Here is a 27,441-nt window from a genome sequence, read left to right as displayed (position 1 = left end):
CCTCCGGGTTGTCCCGCACCATTTGGGCAGTAATAGTTGGCCAGCATGTGTTAAAACGACCCAATAACAAAACGAGGTATGTTGTTACCAATTTCCTCACACCCTGTCCACCCTACGGTGACGAGAACATGCAATTACTCTACACTAACCACTGACACATAAGAAGGGGGAGCTAATCAGTACTCAATGGAAGTGGCGTCCCGCAGAGTGATATATTGTCAGTATATATATATATATATTCCACATCTGGACATATGTCACATATCTTACATTTGTACGAGTATATATACACGACGTTAATTTGAAGGATTTTTGTTTGTTAATGATGAAAACGGGACACTTTGAATTTATTTATCCTGCTACGCCAAAAAGGTTTAAGAACAGAAACATCCATGGAGGTAAGAGTGAAATTTAAGTTCTTTGATAATCCTTTCATCAACCAGTCGTTTGCTGCATGAATTCCGTTTGATTATTACACGTAATCATGATGATAGGGAATTCCCCCTATACATTTCATATTTATCTTGTTACTTTTATCTAATATCAAATTTAATTCATTTCTAGTTAAACTTTTATGAAAATTGTACCATTAAATTGATAATTTAATGTGGTTTTGCACAATAGTTACGTAACTCGTGTCTGAATTATGAAATGATGAATTGCAAGAGCGAAATTTCATATATGTATCTAATTGTGACTGTGTAAAAATTGAAACTAGATATTCTTAAAACTTCAGCTTTTAAAGTTAAAAAACTATGCTCAATCGAATTCTTAATAAAAATCTTCCTTACCTTGCCAAATTTGGAGTGAATTGGGTGAGAAAGTTAAATTAGAAAGATTTTTCAATGATAAAATTTACTGGTCGCGGTCACAGGCAATTGCATCGCTTGGGGTCGAATTCACTATATAAAGAGTACTCTTTATATAGTAAATTCGACCCCAAGCGATGCAAAATTTTGTCTGTGGTCGCGGTCCTTGATCGGATAATATTTCCTAAAAATTTTGTCAACCCACCCACCCCCACCCCCATTCATCAACAGTAAATGTTTCCATAGTTTAAATCGATGACATGAAAGATATTCATGCATCTGGTTTTGTGTGACATTTTATTGAAACTGTAAATTCATAGATCCGCCAAGAAAAGCCATGATCGCAAGTAGTCGCAGTACGTTTGAAAAACGAGCCAATCAAAATCTTTGTAACACAATTACACTTCGAACAAGGAGGCCATTTCAAATATGAATGTAAACATGAAAAGGTGGGAAGACTGATTGTGATGTATGTTACACAGAGTGAATGAAAAGATGTAAAAAATTTATGAAAACAACCTTTATTAATAGAAGAGAATGTGTTTAAGAATATCCTCATGTAGTTCTTGAACGGAATAGGCAGGTGCGTTAAATGTCGAAAATGACGAAACGTGGACCGTCCATGGTGGTAATTTGAAATCGTTTAGTGTAAGAAAAAGGTGTGAATATGGCCACTACACCAGCAAGTGCTCAAAGAAGTAGGTCTATCAAAGGAAAACGTGTTTTACCGGTGGTTCCAGGGGGTACACCGCGGGAGAAATCTCCGTCTGTGACCAAATCGGTCACCTTCAACCGACAGACCGTGGAAACATCAATTGGGGGAACACAGAGCGTAACTAGACTAAAACATGACCCTCTCAGTTTGTCAGTCAGCCTGTCAATTAATGAAGATATCTCCAGCATGTCTTCCACGGAGGAGGAGTCGGTGCTCCGTGAGAAAGTCCCCACCCCCAGGCAACCGAGCCGTCTCCCCGTGTACAGGTCTCCCAATGCCAGTGGGGGGACACCAAGATCAAAATCTCCTCCATCATGGAATTCAGATAATAAAGAAAATTTTCTTACGCCAGCTAAGGATGCACGGCGTGTGACGTTGGAGAACCATGCAGACTTAAGCAGTCCGGACCAACTTTATGGCTCGAATATGAGGACACCACTCAGAAGATACACATTAGATGATAAGATTCTGGGAACACCAGAGTGTTACTCGGCTGTGCAAATGGATCTGCCTCGGTACGAAATGATGTATGATAAGGAGACAACCTTATACGAGGAACTTGAAGACAGTTCTAGTGTGACAGTAGCTGTTCGAGTTCGTCCCTACAGCACAAGGTAATGGCTTTGTACAGAATTCATCCAGTAGGTGAAAATGATATCTATACAAATGATAGTATGCAATTTTCAGGATATTCAAACAGTCTGCTCAAAGTTTTTTATCTTTATTCTTTAAATTCTATTTTATTTTTCTTAACACATAATTAACAAAAATGTTTTTAAAACATACTTGTGCATATTGTTTCCTTAAACTTGGGTACTACTTTTCTAAAGACTATCAGCTGACAAAGCAATTGAACAGATTATTTATCTGACCATTATCAGACCTAGAACTGTTTAGAATATACATAGATCTTACAAGTTAGCATACTAAATACTGAACATTTAAAATAACACATGAGATTAAATCAACAATCTGCAGTAGATTAATCTCTTAATCTTCAGACATCATTCTTTGATAGGCTAATCCGTTGGACGAAAACCAACTCCAAACTCTGAAGGACAGTAATGGTCATACAGAATTATGTTTCATTTATGATATATATTTACACTGCAACATTGTATCAATATCATTTCATGTATCTTGTACAGTTATAAGATTTGAAATATATGTTATCTTGAGTCACCATTCATAAATAGACTAATTGTCTACATTTATCTTGCATTCATCACTTGTAACGATAAGTAAATTTATTGCTGTAACCATGAAAGAGGTTTACAATGTATTATCCATGTTTGAAAAGTTCTCATTTCCAGCCCTAGACAGAGTGTTCAATATTCTGTTATTTTGTCTATTAAGCTTTAATTACTAAAGAAAAAGTTAATGTATTTGATTTATACATCAATTCAATTTCCATCTTCGCAGGCCAAGTGTCCAATTTGCTTACTCTCATCTCATGAGAGAGAGCGAATCAGACACTTGTGAAGATGTTCAAATTCATGCATCAAATTTTATCTTTCAAATTTTTATTTTCCAGAGAGTTGAGTGATGCAAATGTCCGTTGTGTGGTGTCGATGGATGGCAATGAGACTGTGGTCAGTTCTCTGTTGGATAGTGGTCACCACTACAGATTTAACTTTGACTTCTCCTTCTGGTCATTTGACAGTTCACACCGTGAATTTGCTGGTCAGGAGCGAGTGTATCGCCAGCTGGCCCAGCCCCTGCTGGTCAAGGCATTTGAGGGATACAACACCTGTCTGTTTGCTTATGGTCAAACAGGCAGTGGAAAAAGTTACAGGTTTGTTCCTTGTTTTTCTGGTGTTTTAATAGTAAGAACATTCATCCAGGAATGATGACAGTCTGTGTATTACTATTAATTAAGCTTGTGAAACATTTACTTCTAGTTTTAGCTTTCGTATGTTTGACATTAGCGTTGTCCGTTTCAGCATTATGGGACACGGGAGTGAGGTGGGAATCATTCCCAGATTCTGTGAGGAGCTGTTTTCCCGAGCCTATCACAACCAGGAGGTCACCAGGGACTCAGAAATGGTACATTTCTTCTTATGATAAAAGTAGATTTCACTGTTATAAAACATGCCCTGACCAAAGGTATTGTTCTCGCTGTCCTAGATAGGCTAATTCAATTGTAAACCGCAAACTTCCATTTCACCATGGTGTCGAGGTGATAGTATCAGAGATTGACAAGATTACACCTTGTCAATATCAGAAGTTAACTAAGAAGCTATTCAATATAATTCATTTAAAGTTTCATTTCATTTCACTGTCTGGTAGAACAACAGCTCTTTTGCATGTTTACTGTGAATTTTTAAATTTTAGCACCTTTACTTGTGCATGACTGGACTTATTATTTTTTTGTTTTCATTTGTCCTTAGTCCATTGTTGACTGGAATTTTAAATGGTGTTCTCTTTTAGAAGTTTGAATTTAAACTTCAGTATCTAATGTGTATTGTAATCAATTAATTCAATTAGCAGCAGTCTTGTTACTTGTTGTGGGTAACCAATATTTGATTGCCTGGCTGTATTAAAGTAAGGCAACAGTACAATTTCATGTTTACACAAGTACAATGTTCTGTATTAAATAAAATTGAAAATCTATTAGATTCTATGTGTATGAGCTGCATGGGTACATGATTTGATTAATTGAACTGAAGAATTCATTTATGTATGCAACATAACCCAAGAAATATATATTGAAAATAATGTCACACAGTCACATCAGGGAATTTTGCACACTGGCATGGAATTGCATTGTTTTCTTGTTTAAACAATACTGTGATTGCACAACAAAAGTATGAAATTGATAAGAAATTTACAGGTCACCTGAGAATGATTTACTCAGACAGAATAGAGAAAATTTTGCTCAATATTCAATCACTTTGAGCCTTTGACAGAAAGTAACTACATGTACATCAATATTTAACTTGTCCAATGTTTATATCATGGCTGCACTATCTGCCACAGAGTTCTATGAATTGTGGCAAGCTTAATTTTTGGACAAGAACATTTTTTCTCCAGTTCAGTTTCTACTGTCATTGTCATTTCAATAAATCCTTTGTTTTGAATGATACTATACTTAAGATAATTTTGACATGAATTGTGATACTGTATGAAAGAGCAAGTTTATACAGAGTTCATTTTCAGTGGATTAATGACAAACGTTCAATCGTTTAATTGAAGTTTTGATAAAATTTATACTAGGGTATGCTGATGAACACTGTATATAAATTAGTGTTTGGGTGGAGCTGTCAGTACATTGTACTATAATCTCACTTGAAGTTGAATCCCTGTTTAAATGGTGTGTGCCAATCACTGATGTTATAAATCTGTAGGAAACACTTACATTATTGACTTTCTCTCAGGATATCATTAAAGCTGAATTAGAATCTAATTGATGAAGGGCTTTCAGAGGATATCTTTATAATCCCTAATTTATCAGGACCTAGGGTTAAGAGAGTAGGACCTGGAGATAAGTCAGGCAGTTTGGTGTAGCGTTAAATTACTGTGTATGCATGTACATGTATATCAAATTTAGAGGAAAATGCATCCTTATTCGGATGTAATTTATTGTAAGACTTAAAAAGAAAAACCCAGGTTTTATCCAACAGTTTGGGGTGGGGTCATTAAATGACTGATCACTGATTTTTAATTATATTGTTGGCCTCTGATGATAATAGAAAATGACTCCGAGAATGTTTAAAAAGGATTTTATCAGTCTCTTTCTATTTCCTTTTCATTTGGTGGACAAGTGCCATCATTATGATTTATGGAAATGATTGATTTCGGCATAGATAGCTGCAGAAGTATAGGTATTTTCCATTGTGTACTAAGTGATTCAATCCTGCAACAAAGAGCATTGTCAATTTAATGCTGAAGGACATTTAAAACTATCTGGATTCTATCATTTTAAAGCAGTTTTCAATATAAGCAGTGTATTGATCAACATAAGAGTGTATGAATTGAAAGTATTTGAATGAATTTATATATAGGCAAGATTACTGGTTTGTCTGAACTAAACAATAGAGTGAAAATCATTTGTGGAGTCTGTCAATACACCATTCTATAAATCCTCACACTAGACAGGACTTCAAAGGGCCAGTCAAATAGAGCGGTGATGAAATTTAATATTGGTCTTCAATTTTAGAATTTACATGCCCCTGGTACTTGTCAAGAAGTTTTGATAAATATATACTTATTGTCAAAGTATCCGCGGTAAAGATTGAATAAGTTCCTTTATTCTCAGTTGGACTTCGAGTCAGATGAACACAATCAATGAATTCAGTACACGATCAGGTTTATATGAATGAAAATTTAAGCTGTATTAAAAAATAAGTAAATAGATAAACTGTATTTTACATACATCAACTGTGGTAGGGCTAGTCATTTATTTTTATCTTATTAATCACAATTTTCTACAAGAGTTCATATATTCAACTCGTAAAATGACATTTCATCTTGTAATTTACATACCAGTGGAGTTAAAGAATACCAAGTTTTCAATGAATGGCGACAGGAATTCTGTATATATGAACTAAATCAGTTACAATAATATGTTGGTCCACAAAAAAATGCAGGTCCCACAAATTTTAGCTTGCAAATTTTGCATTTCGTAAGTACGTACAACATATTGTTCATGTACGTGTATTGTTATTGATATAGGAAGGAATATGCTTTGTTCCAAAACTTATCAATAAGTGAACAATTTCTGCACCTTTCAAACCATAAACTCTTTCAACCACGCAAATTCCAACAATAAACCATGCAAGTACTATAGATTATTCCCTACATAATAAATGATGAAAGATATATATTTCATAAGCAAGACTTGGCAGTAATCTTGGTCTCTGTGTTATGAGAATATGTTTTTAGCAATATTGAAATCATTGTCAGTGGCCTTTTAATAAATCTCATTATTATAAAGAAAGAGTTAAGACCATGTAAGACCTTAAGATAACACAATAAAAATAGAAACTGTGTAAAAAGTAGACACATGGCCAAAATTTCTGGCATGTTCTGTCTGGTGAAGAGGTGAACAATTCACTGTGACTGACCCTCTGTAAATCGCATTAGATCAGTGCTTAATCTGATGTTACTTAATTAAATGGTGTTATACACACATTTAATGTCTTAGTCTTGCAAGTGAAAGATATATTGTAAAGATTTAAGCTTTTCTCGGGAGGGCAGGGCATTTGTTCAAAAATTTTGTCACCATAGTAATTTTTAAAAGATTTCAAACTGTACATTCTGAACAAAAAATGTTAATAGATTGTGGAAATATGAAAGAACTGTCCAAACAGGACATATAGATAATAATACCTCACATTTATTTGTGGACATATATCTCATTTATTTCCTATACAAGTCCATGCATCTTGGAGCTTTCATGACTCAAAACAATAGGGATTTTCATTCATGGCCACTGCTGAGGCCAATTCAACTTAATTAGTAGATTATCATCCAGGGTCAGCAAAAGGTATGGGGCGGGTGGGAGGATTTTATTTTTTATTTTCTGAGAAAAATATTAAAGAAACTTCTTCAAGATTTACGGGTCTGTAAGAATGCGAGAAATTAAGAAAACCATATACATGTAAATCTATTTTCTTCACGTGACTTTTCACGTTCCTATACCGGAGATGTTAACAAGAAGTGTAAATACCGGAGTCGGACATGAAAATATTCCGGAAATCGCAAGTTTCGCAAAATAAAAAAATTCGGGGAGGGGCGGGCGGGGATGATAATCTATCAATTAAGTTGAATTGGCCTTATATCTAAGTGAATTATAAATCTTTGACCAACACCCACTGCACAGATGCTAAATATAAGTGTTTCCAGTTTCATCCAAGTAAAAACATAGTGTGACCTTGCATGATGTTAAAATCAATGAAGTAGACAGAAAAAAATTTAAAAAATGATTATCATATGATAAATAGAAGCTAGAACATTTAAAATGGTGTGATTTTATGTTTGTTTTATCCAATGTTTATGTTGGATATCAAATAATGTACATCGATCTTCACTAAGCAGAACATAACAATACAATCTTTCAACTTGTTGGATAAAGCAATTAAAATCACATTAAGTAGATGTTTAATATCTGTATATCATAGATGCAACAATTTTTCAAGTTTTGCTCCAATTTGACCTTGACCTTTTAGACTTATTGAGATTGTGTGAACTTATAATCATTCTAGGTCATAAGATGTAAGATGGCTACTATAGGAAGGAACTTTGTTCACATTCAGTTGGATAACTATACTTGGTTCAACCAGTACAAACTAAATAAAAAAATTGGAATAAAATTCTGTCTGACGTGTTACTCAAGTAGTAATGAAATGATACAACCAAGCTATAGGTAGGGTAATGGTAATTGTATTCATGCTGTTTGTTGAGAAGAAAAAAATCTTTGAGAAATCAGATTTTGGAAAGTTGAGGATGAAAGAAGTGTTAAAAGTCTCCACTAGGATTCGAACCATCTCTGGTTACCAATACCCCAGTCTTATCTGTGAAATGTGAATCGGTGACATACCACTCACACTGCTAAAACTCCTCTGTATTTTCAATGTGCATTGTATTGGGAATCTTTAAAAGGTAAACAAATTTTGTGACTTCTAACCAGAGTTTATTTTTGACTGTATTACAGGTAAAAATCAATGTGGAGATTTCTTTCTTTGAAATCTACAATGAGAAAATACATGATCTGCTGGCATCTGCCAAAGAGAAAGGAGGAAAGAAGCCTACGGTTAGTGACCAACAGAAAGTCACAAATATCAAGGAAGATTTTATCTAATTTCAGCTGCTTGAATTTGTTTAGACACACAGTACCTTGTTCATTTTGAACACAATCTCAATGACTGTAAATACAAAGTAAAAGCAGTATCTGATTTAAGTTGTTTGAATTTTTCAGCTAAAAGTACGAGAACATCCTGTCCTAGGTCCCTATGTAGAAGGACTTTCTACATATGTTGTCAACTCATTTGAAGATGTTGAGGTAATTTTCGAACAAATTTGGACCTTTTAAGATATGAAAACACACATGTATATGAGTTTTGCTATAAAACTTTGTACATCAATGTTGTACAAGTCTTCTGAGCTGATGGCTGAAATGAGCTTTTCTGATTTTATGACTTTTATCTGGTGTCTGTCATAAATTTTTCATGATATTGCCTTACAACTCATGAGACGAATTCCAATTGAAATGACACAATGCAATCCTTTTTAAAGGGATTCTAGTTTGATTTAGTGAAGAGCCTCTCCACCTTCCAAAGGGAGATAATTAGTGCAAATAGGATGTATTTTTTAAAAGAAAAAAAAATGGATGCTTCTGAAAAACCACTGATCCACGACAGACTATATTTACGTGGAAGTATCCTCATTAAGTTTTACATAAGCATGTATTGGGAATATTTTTTTCTCTGGCATAAAATATCTTCTCAAACACAGAATATCTTCTCAAACATGAAATGTCGTCTTCTCAAACATGAAATAACTTCTCTTCAAGCACCAGAAGGATACAATATGTGTCGAATAAGTATGCAAACAACCTCATGTAGTGTAGATTTCTGAGGACTGGATAAGACCATAAGAGAAGATAAAAGTTTAACATTAGGAAATATATTGGAAAATTCTATCAAAATCTTCTCAAAAGCAACAGGGCTATGATGTGCCAAATGAATATGCAAGAATTCTCTGCAAAACCATAACAGACGGAATATTTTTATACATGAGGGAAAATGCTCAGGTGAGGAATGTGGTGTCTTGGTTTATATAGTCATCATGGTCATGAAAAATTTACTTTTGAATTAAAGTTTCTTTTCTCAGACCAGAGAATATGTACTGATTCTAATAAAGTTGTTACATACCTTCATATTAAGGGATGGATAACACTCGGAAACAAGAATCGTGCCACAGCAGCAACAGGAATGAACGACAAGAGCAGTCGTTCACACTCAGTCTTCACGCTCGTTCTCACACAGACCAGGGTATGTGTTAATGCTTCCTACTACGAAAGACATGTACCAATATTATTATTATCGAGATGAAGAAAAATTGAGTATGTACAGTAGCAAATACTTTATTGATTTAGGTGAATCCTAATTGACAAGAGTTGATAATGTATATGATTTCTTTTTGGGTATTTTCTCTGCTCAGGACTTAATGTGTGATACAGAGGTAGGCCTAGAATTGATTTGTTTGATTTTTATCTTAAATTCTAGACTTTGAATTTGATATGTTCTTTCAATTGATTGCTATGTGATGCTTTTTCATGTTTATCCATTATTCAAAAAAGAGAGTTTCTCATTACATAGCATTTGATGATAATTGCTGATTGATTTGGATTTTTTTTAAATATCCTATATACAGAATTCATGATATTTAGTCTGGCTGTCTTTTAGTGCTATGAATTAAGAAACAGATTACCAGTACTATCAAATAAATGAATTAAATTTAATGCTACAAAAAAATTCAAACTATACAGGTTGTTCTTTTTTGGATGTTTGCGATTACATGTACATGTATGTATTATGGTTTTTATTTTACAATTACCAAATACATGTACATGTATCAAACATAAGTGTCATTGCATCAGGCTGTCTTTTTAGTATTAGAAGAGTAGATATGTTTTATATAGATCAAGTATGCATACCTGATGTTTTGTGATAACATAGAATTTTAAGGCATGCAGAAATTTTCTTTTATCTATGATACCAGGCTTGGAGACCATATATTGAATATTTCTGGATCCAAAATTTTAAATACCTTTTGAATATTTTCAAGCTTACATGTTAATCTGTGCTACATTGTACATGTTGTAACTGAAATTACAATATACAGAAATTCTTCTTTTTTTTTTTATACATAAGTTTATCTTCTGTTTAAGTTCTCCAGGCCAGGTACAGACATTTTCTGCATGGAAACTAAGTTTGCACGTAGAATGTATATTTACTCTGACATGTATTGAGTACAACATTGAATGAAACTTTTCAATCACAGGAATTACATGTATGTCTTTGTATGAATGAGATATTACTACAGACCTGTCTACGTTTTCAATTTGCCCATACTTTTAAAATACAATTTGTATGTGATATGTTCTGATTTAAAAATTTCTAGAGGTTTGAAGCATTCCTGGATTCAGTTTCAAACTTTATTTCTAGTATTGATTTAAAGGGACTGGTTCACGATTTTTAAGAAAAATATTTTTCTTTTTTTTATGTTAAACATTAAAAATATAACTCATTTAATGTGGACAGCCAAAATTTTGACTTTCTGAATGCAAGAATAAAAGCAATATTTTAGCCTTAAATCTGTTATGTAAACAAAGACTCGAGTCTTTTAATGTATACAAACAAACCAGTGAAACAATAATTTTGTTATTTTGTAATATAAAGCAGAGTCACAAATTTTAACTTTTAGATGACACATTTTACCCAAAGAATGGTTGAAATGTGAAAGATATGATAAACTTTGATCAATATCCATTTCTTTTGAAAATTTCGTAAACAATAACATACCACAATCTTTGTTTACAAAACAAATAATAAACTCCCTAAAATGAGCTTCTGTGATAATGTATAGCCTTAATTTTTATGTGAAATCTTTTAAACATATAAGACAGTAGATTTTGATCATTAAAAATGAAAAACAAAATTTTGGGGAAAATCGTGAACCTTTAAAGTCATCAAAAATGTTTCTGGGTGTTTTTGATAGTTTAAAAAATTCACTTGTCGTTATATTGCTATTTTTTATGTAAAAATGTATAGTGTATGGCTACATTCACCAGTAAAATATAGAATCTACTGAAACCAACCAAGTAGGGTAGCCAGGAATATTCCTAATATATGATATATTCAGTTTCACATGCATGCTTATTGCTCCGCAGCTCGTCCAATTCTTGCTTTGTATAAACTAAGATGTTTTACTGTTTTAACAGACAGAGGAAATAGAAGGCATTCAACATGACCACTCCATCACCAGTAAAATTAATCTGGTAGATTTAGCTGGCAGTGAAAGGCAGTCACAGGCTCAAACTTCAGGGGAAAGACTCAGGGTAGGTACCAGTAAAATTAATCTGGTAGATTTAGCTGGCTGTGAGAGGCAGGCTCAGACTTAAGTGGAAAGAGTTAGGGTAGGTACCAGTAAAATTAATCTGGTAGATTTAGTTGGCAGTGAGAGGCAGGCTCAGACTTCAGGTAGGTACCAGTAAAATTAATCTGGTAGATTTGACTGGCAGTGAGAGGCAGTTGCAGGCTCAGACTTCAGGGGGAAAACTCGGGGTAGGCACCAGTAAAATTAATCTGGTAGATTTAGTTGGGATTTGCAGGCTCAGACTTCAAGGGAAAGACTAAGGGTAGGCAGCAAGTAGTCCATTCCCAGAGAGATGTAGCATAGACTTCTTGAGAATTTTGGGTATTAACTGAAATTTCTGCACAAGTCTCAGCGGCACAAGAACACAGACATTTTGGAAATTTTACCTTATCAGATTTTATTAGAGAATATTCTTTTGATATCTTTAAGTTTTTTCTCTCGATCCCATCAATTTCGAGATACCAAGGTTTGACTATAAAAGGATTGTACGATTATTTTTTATATTTTACATACCAATTTGATAAAAAAAAAAAATTATTACAAGTATATCGTTTACGATTATTGTTCACTTCCAGGAAGGTGCTAATATCAACAAGTCCCTGTTAACCTTGGGGAAGGTAATTTCTTCTCTATCAGAGCAGTCCATTATGGGATCCAAGAAGAAAAAGTTGTTTACTCCATACCGGGACTCGGTTCTTACTTGGTGAGTGCATGCATCTAGATCATTTAGATTAAAGTTTCATGGACATGATTTGAGCTGAAAATTTTCAAATTTCATTTTTCCATTTTTAATGTTAAGAATGCTTTAACTGAGGTTTTTCTGATGATCAACAAAAATTTGAATGTCAGTTGTTAAGGTATATAGGAGATACAGAGCTCTCAATTCTTTGTTATGTAAACAAGGCCTGTGCCATGTTTTTGTTTACTCAGGTTAGATACACTAGTAAAAGTTCATTTAAAGTAGATTTTTCAATTTACGAGTTAATTCTGAATATAATTAAATATATTCTAGTGAGTGCTGTATTTCACTTGTAACTCAACAACTGATATTCAAATTTTGGTTGACCATTAAAAATACTTTAGTTAAGCATTGTAAACAATAAAAATGGAAAAATAAAATTCGAAAAATTGTGTCCATGCCCCTTCCATTTGTAAAAGTTGTAGCTCATATTCTGTGTTAAGTGCATTCAAGTAGATAGATAATTGTAAATTGTGGATTTAGTCTTTTGAGAAAAGAAAAACATTATTTTCAGGCTTCTGAAAGAGAGTTTAGGAGGAAATTCCAAGACAGCAATGATTGCGACCATTAGCCCATCCCATCACCACATTGAGGAGACACTCAGTACACTTCGATATCCTTCATCAACATTTTACTTTCCTCCTTTTTCATATAAGACAAATGTTAAGAATCTTATCAGTATCACGACATGTAACTTTATCCAGCAGGAATTTTTTATAGTGATTGGAGTAGGCTCAATTCACAGACAACAGAAGAGAAATATATCTTTATATTGCAAATAGTAGGAGATGTGATTTTTTTGTATCATATGCTAAAAATGAACATGAAACTTCAAACACTTCTTCCTTATACAAATTCACATATGCAAAGCAGGCCAGAGCCATTGTAAACTCAGCACGTGTCAATGAGGATCCCAAAGCTCGGATGATCAGAGGTAATGTTGTCTATGAATTTTATATGGAAAAAAAAATAGGAGTCGAGAATCATAGTTTCATGTAGTTAATAAATTAGAGGTATTGGAAATCGTAGAGATATGAAAGGTCTGGGAATAGGATGCTTTTGAATTTTAGCAAGTGTGCATTGATTGATTTACTATTTTGTGTATGTAAAATCTTTCAAAGTAAAAGGTAGAACGTTTATCATTTTCATATAAAAGAAGCTTTGAACACTTGTCTGTCTGTAGAACTAAAGGCTGAGATTGACCGTCTACGGAGTCAGAGTGGTGTTATGAATGAGGATCAGCAGTCAGCCAGTTTGGCGGAGATTTCAGCCCTCAAGGAAAAGCTGGCTGTCAGGGAGAAGGAGATGGAGGAGATGACGAGGTACATTGTTTATAGTCATAGTAGCTACAGAGTTATATCATTGTGACTGAACGCTATAGCAACAGAGTTATATCATTGTGACTGAAAGTTATAGTAGCAACAGAGTTATATCATTGTGACTGAATGCTATAGTAACAGAGTTATATCATTGTGACTGAACGCTATAGCAACAGAGTTATATCATTGTGACTGAACGCTATAGCAACAGAGTTATATCATTGTGACTGAACGCTATAGCAACAGAGTTATATCATTGTGACTGAACGCTATAGTAACAACAGTTATATCATTGTGACTGAACGCTATAGTAACAACAGTTATATCATTGTGACTGAAAGCTATAGCAACAGAGTTATATCATTGTGACTGAAAGCTACAGGTAGGACTTTATGATTTCTTGTCAAATGTTATTTTTAGGATCTTACTTGTCCATAAAGAAGGAAACAGTTCTTGTCAATGATAAATTGAAATCTTGTTTTGATTGCAGATCGTGGTTGGAGAAGCTGAGGCTCTCAGAAGAAAGAAAGGCAGAGGAGGCCAAGCAGTTGGAGGTTTGAATTTAGATTTTTATTTTATTTTTTTTGCTCACTGTTGCAATTACATTTGTTTTCATCCTACATGTTTAAGTTCAGATGCATGGTGCAAAACATATATGTAGTTTTGGTGTACTAACACTTTGAGTAGAGGAACTTTAGAATCTAATGCAGAAGAAATTTATTTATCTTTTGAGTACCTGGTCAGTGAAAATTCATACATATTTACCCTTACAGAAAGCTGGCATAACTTTCAAGGTGGACAATAAACTGCCAAACCTAGTGAATCTGAATGAAGACCCCCAACTGTCGGAGATGTTATTGTATGTCATTAAGGAGGGGCAGACCAGGGTTGGGAGGATGTGTGCAAGCTCTAAACACGAGATCCAGCTTAACGGAGCACTCATAGCCGATAACCATTGGTCAGTATATCTTAAAACATCACTCAACAGAGCTATTATGGCTGGTATGATATACATGTCTATCTTGTGGCTTATAACTACTGGTTAGTAGGTGATATAACTGTCATTACTGATATACACTGGTCAATAACTAATGATAAAGACTTTTCAACTAATAAACATTGTTCTCTATCAAATGATATGGTCCTCTAGCTGTTAATCATTTGAACCAGCTCATTTGGGGCTGCTAATACACTTCTCACGTGATAAGTCATGATAGATCTGTGGCTGATTATTTACAAGGAAATGTTACATTGCTAAGAACTTAATTAGTGGTACAGAAGTTGTACTGAATGTACATGTAGGTGTTTACACTTCAGAATCCATTTCTTTAGACTTGAGGGTGACAAAGGTACATGTGGGTATAGTATTCCGTGTGTAAGGCGGGAGTTTAAATTGCTTTTCAGAGATGCTATCAGTAGCCTGCTGATGTTATCGGAGTATCTTCTATATGAACTGGTTACAGACACCCTGGCCATCAGATAAAAAGGTCATTTGTATAATGTGTCGTGGTTAATTTGGAAAACATTGTTTGTTTTTATTTTGCAGTATCATAAACAATGAGGAATGTGTTGTAAGCATCACTCCAATTGATGACTCCCCCACCTATGTCAATGGCAATCTCATCTCGGAGCCGAGCATACTACATCACGTAAGTGTGAACCAGTTTTGTAAGGCAACATGGACGTAAGTACAAAATTTTAAAATTAAACCTGTCAACTTTCATTATTTCTGAGAGACATGTGTACACTAGTTATATTGCTTACTGACAACAACTCTTTTCAAATCTTAAAAGATGAAAACAAGAACGGTATTTTACAAATATTTTGATTGTAGTCCAGTTGTTGTTTTTTTTTATTCAGGGTGACAGAGTGATTCTGGGTGGAGATCATTATTTCAGGTATTTACATGTATTTTAGATATAATTCTGTTTTTTATCCTACCTTTTCGGAATGGTACCCATACCCATTGAATTGGGGAAAATTATAATAGCATGAAAATAGAACAAATAGGTAATTTTCTGTAACGTAAACAAATGGCATTTATTTTAAAAAATTAACCCAGAATAAGCCATATTTTAAAGAATAAGCAAGTATTCATTGTTTACATTTTTCAAATGTGCATCACCTTTTTGACATCTACTTTCTACTTAAGAAGAAGTTAAAAATTAGATAACAGTCATAATTGTACAACATTTCATACAGAGTAAATCACGGGCCACCAATTACAATGTCATAGATCTAATGGTTTGTTGCTGGGCATTTTTAGCCTCAAAATTGGAAAATAACAATAATAATTGACATTGAGGATGGTATTGTTTATCAGTACTAATTAAAGGAAAAAACCTCTGATGTCAATGCACAAAATATTTAAATTTGTGTGTTTACAAAAAGACGTGGAGACAATGGATAGTATTTTAACATTGCATATTAAAATGGATTTGAATTTTGATATTGTAATGTATACTGTACTTGTAACTTTATGCAGGTTCAACCATCCAATAGAAGTGAGCAACAAACAGACTACACCTGCTCAGCAGGAGATGAAAGATTTTGAGTTTGCCAAACAGGAAGTGCAGAGAGTGCAAGAAGCCAGGTAAGTCTGACACTGACTTGTATAGAGTAACCTCATTTGGATTACAGGTGTTATCCAGGTAAACATAAGAATCAAATTTATAATGTACATTGTAACTGTGCTACATCAAATTAAATTACCCTATTCAGTGGGTTCTAGTGAAGTGCATGTAGATTATCTTTGGGTGCATGCTTTGATTTTTTTTAATAATGGATAGAATTGCTTGAATTATATATGAGAAAGTGAAAGAGCAAAACTGAAAACTTAAAACAGCAACTTTACTATCAAGTAGCCCAATCAAAGTTGGTCATTGACTTGTCAGAGGAAGAAACACTATAAATCTATTTCTGACTGAAAAGAAATTTCCATGACAGATTGTTTTTAATGTTGGATCACATGTAGAATAAAAGTACAAAAGTGTAAAGCAGATCGGCTAACACACTAATAAAACAAATTCTGAAATTATATTCTGTGGTTTCAACATTTACATTGAATTTTTGTGACTGTGCTATTGTTGATTAAACTGTAATTTTTCTTCATTGGGAAACAATGTAGAGCAGCTTTTCGTGAAATTTAGTATTAGTGAAACTGATTTTTTTCTTAGAAATTTGATGCTCACAAAATTTGATGAAACCATAGTACACTGCTTCTAGAGTGTGACAAACATTTAGAAATATGTTAACAGATTACAAGCTGAGCTGGAGGAGGCCAGGAAGCAGGCCCAGGAGGAGATGTTCCAGGAGCTGGAGAAAGCGAAGAGGGAGGCTGAGATGGAGTGGAACTCGCGGAAAACAGGGTACGAAGACCGGCTGGTTGAACTGGAGCAGTCAAGACAGGAGGCTCAGGAGTTTATACAGAAACTACAAAAACAAAAAATGGTTAGTTGTACATTGAATGGCGAGTCATTTAAGAAATGACAAGTCGCACACAAAACAGTAAGTCATTCATGAAATGACAAGTCATACACAAAATTGAAAGTATTTGTAATATACAAAACAGCAGGCTATGCAAAGATCAGGAAACCATGCACAAAGCAGTAAGTACAGTTAACAAACAAAAGATATATAGATAAGTTCTGCTATGTTTATGTTAAATTCAACTGAGAAAATGGGTAGAAAATATTGCTGATAGTAACTAATTGGGGTAGGCAGGTTCGTGACTAATAGGAATGCTATATTGTATGTTTTACATAAAATTGGAATTTGTTGGATCATAAAACAAAATTAGCAGAGTTTATTACCAGAGAATGGGGCTTGGGAGAAATAATATGTAATGTAATTATATGCTTTCTTTTCAAGCTATTGGAACAGGAAGTATTAGCTGGCAGAAAGCGACAGCAGTTAGAGGCCAAAGCCGCAGAGAAAGTAAGACATATTTTGTACTTTGAAGTAGATGTGTCTAGATGATATTAAGTATGAATGATGTAGTTTCTAATGATATTGATTTTAAGATACATTTCTTATCTGTAGGTTGCTAGCCAGCCAGATTCTGCCAGAGGCTCTCGTCTATTAGAGTTTCTTGAGACTGAGAAACAGAAAGCAGCCCAGAGAATTGAAGAGGTGAAGCAGAGGCGATCAGAGATGATGTCCATTACACGACGAAATGGTTTCCTGGAGTCGGGGAAAACTGACCTGTATAAGGTGGCTCTGTTGCTGAGAGAGGCCAACAAAATAAGCCAGCTGCTGAAGAAACATACGGTTTGTGGCTGTACAGACAAGCTTTGTTAGGCATAGTGTTGTACTGATATTCAGAAAACATCAATTGTTGACGAAAAAAGCTACAAATTCTGATGATTGATTTTTTTCCCCCCATAATCAATCATCGGATGTATATGCATTTCTTATACAATGTATTCTGGATTTAGTCTGTTTCCACTTCTAGAAACTTAAAGAATCAAAAGGTGCATATCTATATATATAGGAAATGTTAGGCACTTCTTTCCAGGCAATTTGCAGATAATGAAACATTGGGATACCAAATTGCAATTCATAGAAATGACAAAGGAGGCAATCCATATTATTGAAATTCATAGAAATGACAAAGGAGGCAATCCATATTATTGAAATATTCAGATAGAAAGATTTTGTTTTGCAGACATTCTGTAGATTTGATTATCTGGAGGATGACAGAATGAAAACCAAGATCAAAGTGACCAACACCAAGCTGGGGGTCTGTACATTCTGGTCTATTGTCAAGTTTGAGGACAAACTGATGCAGATGAGAGATTTATACCAGGTTAGGATTACATTTAAAGGGAGGCAACTTCTACACACTGTTTTCAAATATATGTATTGTATGCATTTATTTTTTCAAAGTTTGATCAGGTTTGATTTTTGTATGTGTTTTAGAATGATGCCGACAGCTCTGGTGATGATGAGTTATTCAATGATCCCAGTGATAAATGGGAGCAGGATCTCTCCAGCACTCCAGGGAGATCACCAAAAAGGTGAATTAGAAGTAAAATGTTCATAGATCCTTGTACATGCACATTGTAAGTGTATGTGAATGTAATCAGTTGAAGATTACTAGTTAAAGTACATATGTTTTAAATCTGAAAAATTGCACGAGTTGATGGGAATAAACTCTGTTTGCAGCCGTATTCATCGCCGATCCTCGATGACGTCACCATACAGATCAAGTGTTTCCGGTTTCAATGCCAGTCTCATGAAAGGTGAATCAATGTGGAGTACTAATTCATGAAGCTATTTATGAAGAATTGAAACCTACTTTTGTGTGAAATATTTAGGATTTGTGTGTGATACCTTGCTATATGATACAGGTTCTGTAAGCAGTCTACCAGAGTGCCTGAGTCCTCGTCATCCTTCCACAGACTCTGTACTTAACATCTACAAATGTCATGCACTGACAGTCATGGACAGTTTCCAGAGTAAGACCTTTACAACTGTTCAGTGTGCAGTCTTTTGGAGTCATTAGATGAGAACTTTGTTAGCTTTTCTCGGCTATGCAGCTTAGTGTAACTTATAATGACTTTCTTTCAGCTGACCACATGGAGGAGAGTATAGCAGACAAAATCACTAGTTCCTGTGGTAAAATTAAGAATGCTGTTCTGAGGATACGAGACTACCACAGCTGTTTTCATAATGACAGTATTTCAGGTGATTTTTCGTGGATTTACGGTTTTTGTATGATGGGTTTTATCTATGGGTAGCTAAATTTTGTTATATTATATTCCTTCAGCGAGACCCTGGTGTACTTGATTTCAAATGCCGACTTCTGCTATTAATCAACATCAGGAAATGATTTCAGTAAAGCTTTTTTTTAAATGTTCAAATTGGGTTTTTTTTTCTTTGTAATTTTACAGAAGGTCTACCATATGAAGTGATTCCCACAGATGGACTTGAACTGGTGTCCAACCTCCAGTGTTTGACCACTTGTTCTGCTGTATGGTCCTCCTTGTACATGAGGGAGCAGCTTCAGTCAGCCATTATACGCGACCTCACCCACAAACTCAAGGACCAAGTCAAGGTTATAGGAAACCAAGTGGTTCTCTTCTTCCAGGTATGGGTATTATGAAAGTAGACATTTAAAAGACTGTGATACCATGCTGTTTTTAGCTCGCTGGGACAACTGTTCGGAGAGCTATTGTCATGACCCCGGTGTCAGCATCACACTTTAAGGAAAAAACTCTAACCTGGGCTATATATTTTGAACCACAGGAGATAGGGTTTTGATATTTCACATATAGATGTCTCATCTTTGTTGTGGTACCAAGACTTTTGACCTTGTGATCTTTGAGCTACTCTTTTAAAACTTTTAACCTGGGCTATGTCTTTTGAACCAATAGGGATAGGGCTTTGATATTTTACATATAGATGCCTCATGAAGAGACCTTTATTTTGGTAGAAGACATTTGACCTAATGACCTTTGCCTTGAACTTTGACACACTGTTCAAAAACTTTAACCTTAGTTATATATTTTGAACCAAGAGTGATAGGGCTTTGATATTTCAAATATAGATACCTCAGTAGAAGACATTTCTTTTGTTACCAGAACTATTGACCTTGGAGACTTTGACCTACTTTTCAAAAACATTAACCTTGGCTATATCTTTTGAACCAAATTGATAGGGATTTGATATTTCATATTTTAAAAAGATGCCTCATGATGAGGCCTTTGATCAAAACTTTCGACCAAATAACCTTGGACTTTGACCTATTTTTCATAAACTTTAACCTTTTGTATGATAGGTTAAGTAGAGTCATGCTTCCCGGCGAGCTATGTTGTCTTCTGACAACTCTTGTTTCATGCTGTGATGAATTTGTTTGTATTTTATAAATTCCAACTATAAGTAAATATTAAGTGGGTGATATTAGGGCTGTGAATTGATGATATTTGTACTAACGATTTATTTGATTTATTTCACATGTTGAAATCTTCCACTTGAATATTAAGATAAGCAACATGATGGGTGTAATAACTTCCCTTTTATTTTTTGTTGCTGTGATTGTCAGACATGTATGGAATGTTTGAATTCCAGGGTTGTGAGGGTGAGATAGAAAGTCTGATCCAGGAATCCAGCTGTAATATAATAGAGAATGTGATGAGTGTTTGTCGTATTACTGGAGAGCTGGCCCTGGCTACAGACACTAGAATGGTCAGTCTGGAGGTCATGCAGATGGATGATTCTTCTACTTCAGACAAGGTGAGACAGTGATATTATACACCATATAAAGAGCTTCTGTCAGATTGTCCATAAACCAAACCTAGCTACGCTATACTTCTTCGACGAATATTTTAATCGGGTTGGAGACAAATTAATATTGTTATTTTATCATGTGTATTGTGTTCACGGCATGTTCAATGTAACAACTTGTGAACTAGAAGTATTCAGCTGTGTAATAAGATTGGCCCTGGGTAGTGGAGGGAATTATCAGATTTACAGGGCTGCCTTGATGATGCTGGAATGCTGTAATTTCATGTGAAATGAATGATGGGAGTTTGTGAGAAGTATTTACTTTCCAAGTACATGTATTCTCTGGTCATGTCTCCCCTTCATGAAAGGACGACACGCTGTTTTATTATGATTTCTGTTTTCACTTCTTGGCAAGCCTTGTCTAGTCCAGTCCACGTTTTTGTTTATTTGGGCATTTAAGAAATGAACATTACTTTTGAACTGTTCATGGTCAGTATGAACGGATTTGGATTTGAGGCAAATTCTGTGAATCGCGCTAGCGATTCACAGAAAATTTGCCTCATATCCAAATCCGTTCATATTGACCATGAACAGCTCAAAAGTGATGTTCATTTCTTATATTTATATTCATTTACTAAAACACCGTTTGTTTACATTGACTCTATTTTGCTGCATAAATACGAACTCCTAACCTCTGTCACAGTAGTTATTGTGACGTACGTCAACACATAGACATGATGTCACATTTCGTCTCATCCTGCCTTTCATCAACATATGCAAGGTGCACTGTATTTAGGAGGTAGGAGACTGCAAGATTGGGATGATAATCCACGTATGTTTACAATCTTAATCCAAAGGTGTGACTTGCGAGATCTTTGTAACAGATGTTCTATTTTTTTCAAATCATTACGCTCTCTCAGTCGCGTGCTTTAAGCTAGTTCATAATCCGTTCATAGTCAATGTGAACGGATTGTGTCGCGCGCTGAAATTGGTTGGTTCATAGAGGGAAATGCGATTTGTAATATAAATATAAGCTCGTAATATTATTCTATTAAGTAGGGTTTGTATCCATCATTCATGGCTGCTCCGTGATTTGTCTATTTTTACTTGGGCTTACAGTAGTATTATACTTGGTATCATATGTAGATGCATCACTTTGACTAAAGCAATCAGATATAAGATGATGGTTTAGGCATCACTGTATCATAACTTTAACCTTGATGTAGGTGTTCAGATATCCATTTTTAGTGTATTTATTATAACTCGACATGCTTTTATCTTTTAATCTAAGTTTTGTCATGCTTGACACATGAATTCAAAACTAAACGACAACATGAACTATAGTGATGATGACTTATCACCCTAGGATCTAACTTTGTGTATACCAACCTGCTTTTTGATCCTTTGATAGAAACTTATGATGTTTAGGTGTATCAGTTTTAGTCAATATGTCATCATTAACTTCTTAGGATCTTGACTATGGAAAGATGACACTGGATGGCCATAGATTTGGAACTTTACATATTAATGACAATGGAGACTTATACAATGTATTAGCAAACATCATATCACAATAGGTCTAATCCACATTTTTGATGCTCATTACTGCTTTCCTATCTTGATGAAGGGCAGCTGTGGTTTAGTCCACTAGAACAGTTCCTCCTAGTTGATTGGTGTGTCTACAGCCTCATTTTTTGTTTATAATTACCTAACAACCAGGGCATCTTGTGATTATATATTGATCTGTCCATTAGTCCTTAGTTGTCTGTATATATGTAGATAGAGTTTTTAGCTCACCTGAGCTGAAAGCTCAAGTGAGGTATTCTGATCGCCTGTTGTTCGTCTGTCTGTAAACTGTTTACATTTTTGACTTCTTCTCCAGAACCACTGGGCCAATTTCAATAAAACTTGGCAAAAAGCATCCTTGGGTGAAGGGCTTTCAGGTTTGTTCAAATGAAGAGAAATGCCCCCTTCAAAGGGGAGATAATCACAAAAATAGGATGGGGTCATTTAAAAATCTTCTCCTCAAGAACCACTGGGCCAGAAGAGCTGAAATTTATATGAAAGCTGCATGACATAGTTTAAATTCAAGTTTGTAAAAACCATGACCCCTGGGGGTACATTGGAGCCCTAATAGGGGATAAACGTTTTACATATGAATATATAGGTAAAATCTTTGAAAATCTTCTCAAGAACCACTGGGCCAGGAGAGTACAAATTTATATGAAAGCTTCCTGACATAGTGCAATTCAAGTTCGTGAAAATCATGGCTCCCAGGGGGAGGTGGGGCCACAATAGGTGATCAAATTTTTACATAGAATTATATCGGGGAAAATCTTTAAAAATCTTCTCAAGAACCACTGGACCAGAGAAGTTATATGGACATGAAAGCTTCTTGACATAGTGTAGATGTAAGTTTGTTAAAATCATGGCCCCCAGGGGTAGAGTGGGGCTATGATAGGGGATGAAAGTTTCACTCCCAAATATATAAGGAAAAGTCTAGAAAATCTTTTTCTCAAGAACTATTGGGCAAAAAAAAAAAGTTACATTTACACGAAAACTTCCTAACATAGTACAAATTCAAGTTTGTTAAAATCATAACCGCCCAGGGGTAGGTTGGGGTCAGAATAGGGATTAAAGTTTTACATGCGAATATGTAGGGAAAAATTCTTTGAATATGGGCCAAGGTGATTGATGAGGCTCATGGGCCTCTTGATTTGTTTTATCAAATTACTATTATTTAAATGTCTTTGGGTAGAGGGGATTCATCATATTCCAATCTTCAATCCAAGAAGTGTAGAATTTTGTAACTTTTGATAGTTTTTCTCTTTTAAATTTTAAATTTCCCATATACACTTTTAAAAAAATGACTTAAAACTGCCCATGTAGACTTTGTTGGTGATGGGGTTCAGTATTCTGGATGATGGATTTAAGGAAGTGACAATGAAATTTGTATTCGTTTGGAAAGATTGAAAAGATGCAGATTGTCCCATTTTCAATATTTTGTTTGTTGTACAGGTAAATGCAGAGGTGTGCCAGTCATTCCTAATGGGTTGTGATGAACTGGTGGACAAGAGTTTACAGAGTGCCATATCTTCATTGGAAGAAATGGAGTCTAAGGCTCAACAACTGGGGGACATCTCAGCAGCCAAAATTGTAAGTCAATACTTGGGTAATCTGTTGATAAAGAGCTCAAAATCTTTTTGCCAGCATTGTCAATGTAGAAACTCAGTGCATATCAAAGATTCAATAACCAAGAAAGAGTTGTAATGTATGAAGGGAGGTGTTAGGTTTCATTAGCTGCAAAAACAGCAAATCATACTAATGCATGTATGTTTGAGGGAGCAGGTAGGGTGAAAGAGGAAGGGAGGGGGAGAAAGGAGGAAGAAAGAGGAAGGGAGGGAGAATGGGCAGGAGGTGGGGCACACCTGCCCCAGTCCACACCACCCCTCATGATTTTGGCTGTTCTTACTTTCTCAACATTTGAAGGACTTGCATGGTTTTCATATTTAAGTCAATTCCACATTTATTATACTTCAAGAAAGAAAAACTAATTGTGGAATGCAAAAAATATTATTTCCTGTTAAGGCTCTTATGTAAACTTTAGTACCCAATAAGAGCACAGAGGTATAAATTCTTAATTGTTATCTCATATCTGATACTTCATGTTTTCAGAACTTAGGAGAAGTACCTAGAAGTGTTGAAATTATAATTGGCTCTGCCAGAGATCTGCTAGAAAAGTGTCAGGAAGTTCAAGTAAGTCCTTAATTTGGCATTACCTCTTTAGTGTCTGAAAAATTCCATCATTTTAATAAGACATTTAGAGACTGTAAATTCACGCATTTGACTTGTAGGTGGAGATAAACATGAGCATTCGGGATAGTTTTCAGTCTATCCCCACCTCCTTCTACAGTATGAGCTACAAGCGATGTCGTGGTCTAGTGACCCAGATAAGTAATCTTTTGGAGACTGTGAACCTTTTGATGCAGAGTGTTCAGCCTGTTGTGCAAGGTAAATTTGAGTTCATGAAATTCATCTCGTACATGGAACATGCTCATGCTGCATGTTGATAAACTTGCAGAATCTAATATGTAAAATAATTGCCTTTTCAGGGGGGAAAATTGTATATTTTAAAATCTTGTTCAATTGTACCATCACTAACAAAGTGGGGGGTATATAGGAATCCAATTATCCATCAATCTCCCTGCCTACCCTCATGACCTGGAGAGATGCTCATACTAATCATAAATGTTGCATATGACTGGAGAGGTGAACCAAGGTCAGGCTTGGATTTCTCGGGAAAAAATCTCAAACTTAAGTTTGAATTTTCTTTTATTTGAGCAGTCAAAATTTTATTAAAATCTCAGACATGAGTCCAAGTTTTAACTAATCCATATGAGTTTTTGGAGGAAAGAACCTTTTGATGAACAGTTTTCAAATGTCACTCAATTGACTTATTGCAACATTTTTGACTTGTAAATTTCAGGACTCCTGCACCCACATGGCCTTAGGGGCAGGGCAAACCTGCCAAAATTTGACCATTTTACAAAATTCTTATCTACAATTGTACATCAGTAAGAAAAACTAAATGCATAGCCATGTAGAGCAGGAAAGCCTCCACCAAAATTATAAATTTCATGATCCTTGGGGTAGAGGTTCTGATTTCAGGGTGGGGCTAAACTTGGCATGATGTAGTGTTTATGTGTAAAACATTTAGATAATATCTTCTTCAATGCTGTTGATACTATATGGATATTTAGAAGGAGCAGATACCCCTTTACTGAAATTGTAAATTTCATGATCCCAGAGGGTGAGGGTTTTAGTATCAAGGTGGTACCAAAACAGTCATTGTGATTAAAAATCTTTATCATTTGAAAGACTCTTCTTTTATTTTGCTAATACTTTTTCTCAAGAACCGTTTGACCAGAAGTTAAATCTTACAAGAAACTTCATGATTTTTAACAAAATCAAAGTTTATTCAAACCATGACATGTTGGGGCCAGGGTAAGGCAACAATTAGTCTATTTCTGAGTATGGGCAAAAGTGAGTCAAGTGATTGATGTGGCCCATGGGCCTTTTGTTTGTTTATTAATTACTGCAAAGTATTTTTATTTTGTTGATAAATATATTTGATTCACCCAAATAATGCATCTAATAAAGTGAATTTGATTTTGTAGGCAAGGACAGTGATGTCAGAAAACTGTGTAGGTGTGCTGAGTTAATACAGAAAGGTGCTTTACGGTTAATCTCTATGTCCTCTAAAGACAAGGTCAAGGACACTGACCTCTCAGATGCTTCTGTGCTATCAGACTCACAGTCTGAACAACTGGAGCTTGCAGTGAAAGAACTGTGTTCAGCAACCAAATCTCTCATTGAACAGACTGAAAAAGTTGCTCAGATCGAGACCCCCAGCACCACCCCTCGGGGAAAACGTCTGTTACCCGTGTCTCCTGATAAAGCTCTGGTATCTCTCAAGAGGAACATTTCTATAATTAGAACTCCTGTAGGAAGTGGGGACATAGGCCAGAGACGAGTTAGAAATCAAACTGAATCTCAGTGAAATTATTGAACAAAGGAATCATATACATGTATTTAATAATATATGCAAGCATACCAAGGGGCTTTTTTAGTGAAGGTTAAATTAATCATGCTATGATTACAGTATCACCCCCAGGTAAGGCCTTAACACTTCAGATTTGTAAAGAAATAACAATAATAGGTCTTGTCAGAGATAAACAATGTATGAATGATTAATTTTGTGGTACGAGGGGTGTTTATTCTTTCCATGGACAATAGATGTGGGGAGACTTATATGGATGTGGATGATTACAGTGGCGAATATGATCCATGTTTATTTATAAAAACTTGCAATGTGAAAACAATTGTTATGGGTATGCCTGTTAATCTTTGTAATCATGTTTTCAGTGCTATGTGCTTCATCCTCTAGTTTTGTTATACGTTTCAATTTTTGCAATAACAGATCTTAAACATGATGATTAGTGTTAGTGCCAAGAAAAATGAAAACTGGAAATAAATTTTGAGAAAAAATGGAATTTTGTATAAATTTCTTACATGTACCATGGGCTATGATCTAGACATCTATCAATATTTGAAGAGAGATACATGTACTTATTATGTCACTGCAATATAAAACTTGTAAACAGTGTGTAACTGTATAATATATAGTCATACTATGATATGCCAAAGTGCAATGTAATGTAGTGTTGGAGTTAGTTGTTATTTGTAGATTAATGAATTTCTGCAAAATATGCTTTTATTTATTGCGTTTTACTTCAAATGGTGAACAAGTATCATAAATAGTTTGGACTAAACATCTTTTCACTGTAAACCTTTCGAGTGCACTGATGGTGCACATATTTGACAGGAACTATAAAATTCAATATGTGTTGGTGCTTTTAAGCATATCCAGTACTGTACAAAAACAATACAAAATATTTCTGTAGTGGTATTCTCAGTGTCCAGGAATGTGTCACAATTGCAATTATGAACAAATAAATTCCAGTCTGTAAA

At 34.9% G+C, this 27,441-nt stretch overlaps 1 protein-coding gene across 2 annotated transcripts; it reads left to right on the top strand.

Moving 5' to 3' along the window:
* Nucleotides 1–1,215: 1,215 nt before the first annotated feature.
* LOC125681180 (kinesin-like protein KIF14) lies at nt 1,216–27,441 on the top strand. Of its 2 annotated transcripts, XM_056153789.1 has the most exons (31): nt 1,216–2,138; nt 3,059–3,319; nt 3,468–3,570; nt 8,180–8,278; nt 8,444–8,527; nt 9,411–9,518; nt 9,688–9,708; nt 11,471–11,587; nt 12,201–12,328; nt 12,879–12,981; nt 13,229–13,298; nt 13,548–13,686; nt 14,174–14,237; nt 14,457–14,641; nt 15,230–15,332; nt 15,544–15,581; nt 16,169–16,276; nt 16,941–17,133; nt 17,554–17,619; nt 17,725–17,952; nt 18,350–18,490; nt 18,604–18,701; nt 18,850–18,926; nt 19,035–19,142; nt 19,255–19,371; nt 19,578–19,774; nt 20,755–20,919; nt 23,929–24,066; nt 24,586–24,666; nt 24,765–24,921; nt 26,088–27,441. In XM_056153789.1, exons 1-31 carry the CDS (start codon nt 1,477–1,479, stop codon nt 26,468–26,470), a joined length of 4,542 nt encoding a protein of 1,513 aa, XP_056009764.1. In that variant the 5' UTR covers nt 1,216–1,476; the 3' UTR covers nt 26,471–27,441. The 2 variants fall into 2 exon arrangements, with proteins under 2 accessions (XP_056009764.1, XP_048777102.2); XM_048921145.2 differs by lacking the exon at nt 9,688–9,708 and having other exon boundaries at nt 1,222–2,138.

This window comes from Ostrea edulis, chromosome 2 (assembly GCF_947568905.1).
Source record: "Ostrea edulis chromosome 2, xbOstEdul1.1, whole genome shotgun sequence".
In the NCBI taxonomy this organism is placed as follows: domain Eukaryota; kingdom Metazoa; phylum Mollusca; class Bivalvia; order Ostreida; family Ostreidae; genus Ostrea; species Ostrea edulis.
The sequence above is the reverse complement of the archived record's forward strand: the minus strand, read 5'-3'. Positions and strand labels throughout refer to the sequence as shown.

Bases quoted from the DNA above. Each gene is read 5' to 3' on its own strand.
- LOC125681180 (XM_056153789.1), top strand. From the start codon at position 1,477: ATGGCCACTACACCAGCAAGTGCTCAAAGAAGTAGGTCTATCAAAGGA. The intron at 15,333-15,543 runs GTAAGTGTGAAC...TTTTTTATTCAG, and splicing joins AGCCGAGCATACTACATCAC to GGTGACAGAGTGATTCTGGG. The intron at 17,620-17,724 runs GTAAGACATATT...TCTTATCTGTAG, and splicing joins AGGCCAAAGCCGCAGAGAAA to GTTGCTAGCCAGCCAGATTC.